The sequence below is a fragment of the Ipomoea nil genome, unplaced genomic scaffold (assembly GCF_001879475.1).
Source record: "Ipomoea nil cultivar Tokyo-kokei standard unplaced genomic scaffold, Asagao_1.1 scaffold3169, whole genome shotgun sequence".
NCBI classification, from domain to species: domain Eukaryota; kingdom Viridiplantae; phylum Streptophyta; class Magnoliopsida; order Solanales; family Convolvulaceae; genus Ipomoea; species Ipomoea nil.
The window spans coordinates 18,072-27,086 of NW_017619597.1; the positions used below are offsets into that span (position 1 = coordinate 18,072).

Genomic DNA, 9,015 nt, shown 5'->3' on the forward strand with positions numbered 1-9,015 from the left:
GAAGAAGAAGTGCTTTTATTACATCTTTCTCCACCCATTGCCCAACTTTTGTTTTTTTCCTCCTATTCAACAAATGCATGCCATTAGACAAGTCAAGACGCTTGTGGACAAAGAAGTCTTCACGAAAATGTCGCCCGACGTACTATAAACTCAATTTCCAAATGTCTTTCAGTAACACTGAATCTAATTAAGATTTAAGAAAGCTGGACAATAATAGTGTAGGAATTATGTTTAAAGCGGACAGATCATTTGTGTCATTGGTAGTTGATCATGTCTGTTAGTCATTGAGTTACCGTGATTTACATCTTTTCAAATACTTTTTTAGACTAGTGTGTGAAGATCTTTGGGTTGAGAATTCAATTATTTGGGAGAAAAAGATTTTTAAAAAACTTTTCATTGAACCAAATTCTAAGCACTACTCCATTATTGCTCGATCGAAACACAACTATTTAATTTGCATTCGGCCAACCCAAGAGACAACTTTGAATGAGTCATATTACATGGTTTGAATTAAATTTGTGATAGTTCTTACAATATTATTTTAGAAGGGGGTGTATTATTTAGATAACAATGAACTAATTAATTGAATTGAGATTATTTGCCTATGGATTTAATTCATTTCATTATCATATGGTAACATTTTAGAAATTTTAAATTATGATAATTTAGTATGAAATATCGATTTTGGATATTCTTTTGCTAATTAATTAAGATGAACTAAAATTGGACATGTCCAATAAAAGTAGGACCAAAAAAAAAAAGAGAAGAAAATTAACTCTTATTTTGGATATTCTTTTGCTATTTATGTTTATGAGTGAGTAGTTTAGTTTAGGTATTGGGTTGAGGTAAATATTGTATTTTATGCCTATTTGTCAATTTGATGCCTACGGCATAAGAAGGTTTAATACTCATCTTAGGGTTATTGTCTTTGTGATATGCTTTTGTGCTCTTGTGTTGATGGGTTTGTGCACAACATACCTTTTCGATACTTGTCTAGTTTGAGATTTGGCAACCATATATTTGAGCAAGGAGTACAAAGGTTATCATACCTCTAGACTCGTCTCTCAATCGCCAACGTCTTATAGACCCCGTCTCACGACCTTTAAGTTCACTTACAAGATCTCACATGCTCTGTCGGGTCGGAGTGTGGGGGGCCCTTAGGGTTGGGGATTCAGCCTTTAGGGGTAAGTTCACTTACAAGAGCAAAGAATATTAAAGGTCAAGATTGCTTGAGCCTAATAATGAGAAGGATTGGAAGCCTCACGATAGTGAGACAATCTCGTATTCCGACTCGACCTAACATTGGATCACTAAAGTGGTGTGTTAGTATACTGAGTTGGTGTTGGCAATTTTTGAATCCGAAGTTAAGTTTTATCTCCCTTACTTATTCCTTAGCTTTGGCATAAAATTAATGTATCCTCATTCTAATCCCTGCTTTGGTGTCATTGTCACGACTGAGTTTTAAGTGTTTTGTGTTAGTTAACATTAGTAAATAACTATTCTAGGGAACTATTATTATAGCAGGTAGAGCTCATAAAATAAGTCAAGAAATAGACTAACATTTCAAAGAATAAACTTATTAACTATTCCATTTGCAGAGAATCTAATAGGCATCTTTAGAAAACTCATGGACTCATGGTATCAGGTATTCACAAGTCTTTAATTTTTTTATTTTTTTTGTAACATAAGAAAAAATCATTGACTCACAAACATGCTTATATTTTGTTCTACGTGCATATCTATATTTATTTATGGGTAAAAAATCTATAAATAAATAAATACAAACACATCACTATTCACAAGCAAGCTTGCAAGATCAAAAAAGGCCTAACTAGCGGCCTGAGAAACGAGAAAATGAAATTGTGGCATTAGTAAGTGTTGAAGTGCTTGTAGCTGTAGGAATCCTCTTATTGAAATCAGTAATAGTGGTTGGCCTGTTTTGGGGTTTTTGAATGATTGAGGCATCAGTACTTGAAAGCATGACCACCACTTCTGACATGCTTGGCCTTATCTTCGAGGGTGATTGGGTGCACACCAATGCTATTTCCAACATTCTCTTCACTTCCTCCGCTTCATACTCATTTGTGTCTAAATTATTGTCAATCAGTTCTAGATGTTCATCATTTTCGTACAATTTCCATGCCTGTATTTATTATAAAATGGTACATATATTTAAAAGTCAAATGTTGAATAATATATCAAGATAAATTGGCTGCTTAATTCTTAAGACAAGAAATTACCTGTTCTAGGAGATACTCAGTTACAGGCTCAACTTGTAAGTCACTACTCCGTCGCCCACTGATGATCTCTAGGATGACAATGCCAAAACTATAGATGTCAACTTTCTCTGATAAATGGCCATGAACAGCATATTCTGGCGCGGTATATCCCCTGTTATGTTGCAACAAGCAATAGTTAAGTGTAAAGAAAACTAATGTAAAAAACAAAATAAGGTTGTTAGGCTTACAAAGTCCCTGCAAATTTAGTTGTAAGATGGCTCTTATTTTCGGGTAAAAGCCTTGCCAAACCAAAATCAGCTATTTTGGACTGGAATTCATCATCCAGTAGTATATTGCTAGATTTGATGTCTCTGTGTATGATGCATACATCAAACTGTTCATGCAAATAGGCAAGACCCCTAGCTATACCCAATATTATATCAACCCTTTGCTTCCAATTCAACATTCCCCGTTTCTCTCCTGCCAAATCAATCATGAAAAATGGTTGGAAAAAGTTTTAATTATTCATAAAAAATACTGCTAATCATTAAGTAGATCAAATATAATGTTTGAGGATATGAGTACCATATATGTATCTGTCAAGGCTAGAATTTGGCATGTATTCATAAACCAGTATGAGCACTTTTCCATTGCCAGAATATCCCAATAGACGAATGAGATTGGGATGGTTCGCATTTGTAATAAGACTAATTTCAGTCTCGAAATTTGCCTTTGCTCTACTAGAAATTGTTGTCAGTTTCTTTACTGCCACCACATCCCCGCTTTGTAGAGTGCCCTGCAGTTTGGTCATACAAGATTAGAGTGGTGTCTTTGGTTATATGTTCTGAAATTTCATTCTGCATGTCCTCATGAATTGTTACTCACCTTATATACATCACCAAAACCTCCTTTACCCAGTATATTTTCTTCGTTAAAATCATTTGTAGCAGCTTTCAAATCTTTATATATGTAGCACTTTGCCCCCAAAATATTGCCTATATATATAGAAGAACACAGTCCATATATAAGTTAACACGTACAGTGAAAAGAAGGCTAAAATTAATTATAAAATATGATGAGTGCCACTAAAGGAGCTTCAATTCACCTCTTAACCAAGCATTTTGCTTTCTTGATTGCAGATACCAAAGGAAAAGGGCTGCTAATACCAAAATGATCCCTACAGTACCGATTACACCCGCAAGAAGAATTGGTTTCTTCTTTTCTGAACTACTCCCTGGAGAATTGAAGATGCTTATTCAAAGACAGAGTGCTTTAGAAACAGCAAGAAATTATAGATCGATATACATATATACCTCTTCCTATGAGGGTTGCTATGTCAGTTGTCTGGTTATCAGCAAAAAAAGGGGTGTCTGAATATCTCAAGAAACATCCTGCATCCACAGCTCTTCCATCTGCAGAATTAGGTAAACAACCCTTTATGTTATTGTAAGCTAATGACAAACAATCTTTACAGCTGCTTTCGCTCACGGTTTCAGCACATTGCGCCACCGCATAGGTGGTAGCACCACCACCACCAGGAGATTCCTCCTGCAGCTTTGCTGCAGCGTAGAAGCCATTAATTCTGGGCGTTGCAAGTAGAAGCTCATTTAAAAGTTGTTGTGTTGAGGCATTGAAAATATGTTGGTTGCGGGCAGTTCGTTTGCCACAAACTGGAAAATTTCCTTCTGTAATCGGATCTGTAATTTGATCGTAGAAATAACTCTCCTGGTACCTATACATAAGGCACAGGATTGAATTGAAACATGTGCTCCATCTCAGCTAAAATTAAAGCCGAATAATTAGCATACTTCAACTTACCTGAGGAAGCAGCCATCAAATATGACAATAGCAGAGGTGGTGGCGACAGAGCAGTTCCGGGTTACTAACACGGCGGCATCGAAACAGGCGACACAGTCCGCAGTGGAGAGGTATTTTCTGCACTGTACCATTGCATAGACAGCCCGCTGAGTGGAGGTGGCAAAGCGTTTGTTGGCGCTGGATAAATGGTTTCTGAGATCAGCAAAGCTGATGTTGAGTTCCCTGGTATAATCTGGGGCATCAGTAACATTGTATGGGCCGCAACCCAGATTGCCTATTTGGTTTGTTTGTGGGTCGGAGAACGCAGGTTCTGATACTGATACCACCAACATCACCACCGCCAACCACCAGCACCTGCCTGGGCCTGCCATGTACGACCAGTGTAGCTAGGCTCAAGAGTCAAGGACGAGAAATACACAAATTTGGCTTAAAAACAATAGAGGGTAAATATATTGAAATTCCCGGTCTTGGTTTCTGTCTTTCATTGTTCAGGTAATATAAATGAAAATTATAATAAAATTGATTTTCAATGAATAATATCATTTCTAATTTGAGTTAATACCCAAAATCGTCCTCGACTATAGTGGTTTTTCTCAATTTCGTCCTAAACGACTTTGGTGACCTAATATCGTCCCAGACTTTTGTGTTTCGCTCAATTTAGTCCCAGACTTTTGTGTTTTTGCTCAATTTAGTTCATCATTTGTTATTCTGTCCATTTGGTGTTAAATAAATAGACAATTCAGTAATTTTAATATTGGCATCTCTTTACTCATAGACATGTGAACTGCGAAATCCTTTTTTTTTTACGAATTACTCCCAGAATTACTCCTAAAACTGCGAATATAAAATTTGATTTGTAGGTCCGGGAGTAATTCTGGGTGTAATTCGTACAAGAAAGAGGAATTTCGCACTTCACAAGTTGAAAGTAAAGAGAGATCAATATTGACATTATTGAATTGTCCCTTTATTTAACACCAATTTGACGGAATAACAAATGGAGGACTAAATTGAGCGAAACACAAAAATCTGGGATGATATTAGGTCACCAAAGTCGTTTAGGACGAAATTGAGAAAAACCACTATAGTCGAGGACGATTTTGGGTATTAACTCTTTCTAATTTTATATGATATGGGTTAGATACCCTGGATAAATGCCGGTCAACCAGGTGCACTGACTATGTCAAATGACATGGATGTATAGCTTCCCTCATAATACGTACAAGACCTATTTTATTCAATATCATCACATTAGAGCGTTGATAATTGACTGGCTGCAGGCCCTCCCCCCACCCCACCATTTTTAGTAGATATCCCCACCATTTTTAGTATATATATAAAAGGAGTTATCAAAATTGAATTAATATATTAATAACTTATTAATGAATTATTTTAATTCTGGCCATCTGAGCACTTTACTCCTGGGTTGGTCCCGTGCGAATGAGGATTAATTTGAGTATGTTACGAATTTAAAAGTGTCTCTTACAGTTAGGATCTGCTCAAGTTATGAGTTTTAAAAGCTAGAACCTTTGGGCGAATGGGCGCAAATCAGGTTTAGTAAATAGTCAAGAAAAACAGTTTTCATTTAAGAGAAACTAGTTTCCTCTTTAAACATAGAATCTAGAAAAAGCATGAATGCTTCCGCTATGTTTGTATGAATTTGTCTAACATGTACATATCTATATTTATTTACAGATCAAAAAATCTGGGGAAAATTATAAAAAATGTCCCTCTATAATATGCCAACTATTAATGTCACTTCTGAATTATGAGTAGTATAAATGTTGCCCCTCAATTATCAAAACGGTGTACATATAACCTCTCCCGTAACAGACATGTGGTTCCCCATTAGTGTACGACACCGTTAAGTCATAGTAAATATGTAATTTAATTGTTTTTTCCCTCCCTCGATTCGAAGTACCAACGATGGACAGCGGTGGGGAACCACAAGTCCATTACGGGATGGGTTATATATGCACCATTTTGATAATTGAGGGGCAACATTTACACCACTCATAATTCAGGGTGACATTGATAATTGACATATTATAGAGGGACATTTTTTACAATTTTCCTAAAAATCTATAAATAAGTACAAACACAACACAAGCAAGCTAGCAAGATCAAAATATGAGGTGTTAGCGGCCTGAGAAACGAGAAAATAAAATGGTGGCATTAGTAAATGTTGAACTGCTTGTAGTTGTAAGTATCCTCTTATCGAAATCAGTAATAGTGGTTGGCCTGTTTTGGGGTTTTTGAATGATTGAGGCATCAGTACTGGAAAGCATGACCACCACTTCTGACATGCTTGGCCTTATATTCGAGGGTGATTGGGTGCACACCAATGCTATTTCCAACATTCTCTTCACTTCCTTTGCTTCATATTCATTCGAGTCTAAACTATTATCCACCAGTCCTAGATGTTCATCATTCTCGTATAGTTTCCATGCCTATATTTATTATAAAAAATGATACATATATACAGAAGTCTAATAATGTTAAATAATATATCAAGATAAATTGGCTTCTATCTTCAGACAAGAAATTACCTGTTCAAGAAGATACCCAGTTATAGGCTCAACTTGTAAATCACTGCTCCTTTTCCCACTGATGATCTCCAGGATGACTATGCCAAAACTATAGATGTCAGCTTTCTCCGATAAGTGGCCATGAATTGCATATTCTGGCGCTGTATATCCCCTATTGCGTTGCAACAAGCAATAGTTAAGTGAAAAGAAAATGTGGAAAACAAAATATAAGGTTCTTAGGCTTACAAAGTCCCTGCAAATTTAGTTGTAAGATGACTCTTATTTTCTGGTAGAAGCCTTGCCAAACCAAAATCAGCTATTTTGGGGTGGAATTCGTCATCAAGTAGTATATTGCTGGATTTGATGTCTCTGTGTATGATGCATACATCGAACTGCTCGTGAAGATACGCAAGACCCCTAGCGGTACCCAATATTATGTCAATCCTTTGCTTCCAATTCAGCATTCCTCGCTTCTCTCCTACCAATTCATTCATGAAAAATGGGATGAGAAAAGTTTTCATATAACGTACAATATAAAGTTTGAGGATGGGAGTACCATATATGTATCTGTCAAGGCTAGCATTTGCCATGTATTCATAAACCAGTATGAGCACTTTTTCATTGCCAGAATATCCCAATAGACGAATGAGATTGGGATGATTCGCATTTGTAATAAGACTAACTTCAGTCTCAAAGTTTGTCTTTGCTCTACTACAAATTGTTGTAAGTTTCTTTACTGCCACCACATCCCCGTTTTGTAGAGTGCCCTGTTTAGTCATAAAAGAGTAGCTTTGGTTATTCTTTGAATTCTAAAATTTCTACCCTCATGAATTGTTACTCAGATCACCTTATATACATCACCAAAACCTCCTTTACCCAATATATTTTCTTCGCTGAAATCATTTGTTGCAGCTTTCAAATCTTTATATATATAGCTCTCTGCCCCCACAATACTGCCTATAGAAGAAGACAGAGTCCATAAGTTAACACATACCTGAACATTAAAATTATAAAATATGAATATTGGATATGATGAATGCCACTAAACGAACTTCAATTCACCTTTTCTCCAAGCATTATTTTGCTTTCCTGATTGTCGATACAAAAGGAAAAGGGCTGCTAATACCAAAATGATTCCTACAGTACCAACTACACCCGCAAGAAGAATAGGTTTCTTCTTTCCTGAACTACTCCCTGGAGAAGATGCATGCTACCAGTTAGATGATGCTTCCAACATTAATTAAAACTTTCATTTCATATTTACAGAGTACGTGTTTAAGAAACAGCAGACAAGAAAGACAACATATTCTAGTACGTACATACCTCTTCCTAGGAAGGGTGTTATGTCAGTTGTCTGGTTATCAGCAAAAAAAGGGGTGTCTGAATATCTCAAAAAACATCCTGCATCAACAGCTCTTCCATCCGCAGAATTAGGTAAACAACTCTTTATGTTATTGTAAGCTAATGACAAACAATCTTGACAGCTGCTTTGGGTCACGGTTTCAGCACATTGCGCCACCGCATAACTGGTAGCACCACCACCACGACCACCAGGTTCCTCCAGCTTTACTGCAGCGTAAAAGCCATGAATTCTGGGCGTTGCAAGTAGAAGCTCATTTAGTAGTTGTTGTGTTGACGCATTGAAAATTTGTTGGTTTCGGGCAGTTCGATTGCCACAAACTGGATAGGTTCCTGCTGTAATCCGATCTGTAATCTGATCATAGAAGTAACTCTCCTGGTACCTATACAAATTAAAACAAACAAATTAAAAGCTCGCTCAGGCACAGAACTGAAGCATGTGGTCCATCTCAACTAAATTAATATCGCCTAAGCTAAGCATACTACAACTCACCTGAGAAAGCAGCCATCAAATATGACAATAGCAGAGTTGGTGGCGATGGGGCAGTTTCGGGTTACTAACACGGCGGCATCGAAACAGGCCACACAGTCCGCAGTGGAGAGGTACTTTCTGCACTGTACCATTGCGTAGACAGCCCGCTGAGTGGTGGTGGCAAAGCGTTTGTCGCCGCCGGATAACTGGTTTCTGAGATCAACAAAGCTGAGGTTGAGTTCCCTGATGTAATAATCTTGTGCATCCGTAACATTGTACGTGCTGCAACCCAGGCTGCCTATTTGGTTTGTTTGTGGGTCGGAAAACGCAGGTTCTGATACTGATACTACCAACATCACCACCGCCAACCACCACCACCTGCCTGAGCTTCCCATCTACGACCACTGTAGCTGACTAGGCTCAAGGAGGAGATCAGAAGAGAAATACACAATTTTTTTTTGGCTTTATAAAAATTGAGGGTAAATTAAATATATTGAAATTGCCAATGTGTTTCCTGTCTTTCATTTTTCAGAAAATATAAAAGAAAATCGTAATAAAATTTATTATATTTTCAATAATAGTATTATTTCGATTTTTATATTGGCTAGCTAGATACCCTCCA

The 9,015-nt window shown here is 37.0% G+C and overlaps 2 protein-coding genes across 2 annotated transcripts; both read right to left on the reverse strand.

Moving 5' to 3' along the window:
* Positions 1-1,666: 1,666 nt before the first annotated feature.
* On the reverse strand, positions 1,667-4,514 carry LOC109167695 (cysteine-rich receptor-like protein kinase 2). Its single transcript, XM_019316786.1, has 8 exons — positions 4,038-4,514; positions 3,533-3,951; positions 3,325-3,453; positions 3,105-3,214; positions 2,805-3,015; positions 2,468-2,699; positions 2,241-2,391; positions 1,667-2,143 (listed from the first exon to the last, which is right to left on the reverse strand). The coding sequence occupies exons 1-8, from the start codon at positions 4,406-4,408 to the stop codon at positions 1,832-1,834; spliced, it is 1,935 nt and encodes a 644-aa protein (XP_019172331.1). The 5' UTR covers positions 4,409-4,514; the 3' UTR covers positions 1,667-1,831.
* Positions 4,515-5,745: 1,231 nt separating this feature from the next.
* On the reverse strand, positions 5,746-8,815 carry LOC109167693 (cysteine-rich receptor-like protein kinase 3). The gene is made up of 8 exons (XM_019316785.1): positions 8,415-8,815; positions 7,886-8,304; positions 7,625-7,756; positions 7,410-7,519; positions 7,119-7,329; positions 6,809-7,040; positions 6,584-6,734; positions 5,746-6,484 (listed from the first exon to the last, which is right to left on the reverse strand). Exons 1-8 carry the CDS (start codon positions 8,786-8,788, stop codon positions 6,173-6,175), a joined length of 1,941 nt encoding a protein of 646 aa, XP_019172330.1. The 5' UTR covers positions 8,789-8,815; the 3' UTR covers positions 5,746-6,172.
* Positions 8,816-9,015: the final 200 nt, after the last annotated feature.

Coding starts and splice junctions, on each gene's coding strand:
- LOC109167693 (XM_019316785.1), bottom strand. CDS start 8,788: ATGGGAAGCTCAGGCAGGTGGTGGTGGTTGGCGGTGGTGATGTTGGTA. Junction 6,735..6,808: donor ACTAAATTTGCAGGGACTTT/GTAAGCCTAAGA, acceptor GCAACGCAATAG/GGGATATACAGCGCCAGAAT. Junction 6,485..6,583: donor CTGGGTATCTTCTTGAACAG/GTAATTTCTTGT, acceptor TAATAAATATAG/GCATGGAAACTATACGAGAA.
- LOC109167695 (XM_019316786.1), bottom strand. CDS start 4,408: ATGGCAGGCCCAGGCAGGTGCTGGTGGTTGGCGGTGGTGATGTTGGTG. Junction 2,392..2,467: donor ACTAAATTTGCAGGGACTTT/GTAAGCCTAACA, acceptor GCAACATAACAG/GGGATATACCGCGCCAGAAT. Junction 2,144..2,240: donor CTGAGTATCTCCTAGAACAG/GTAATTTCTTGT, acceptor TAATAAATACAG/GCATGGAAATTGTACGAAAA.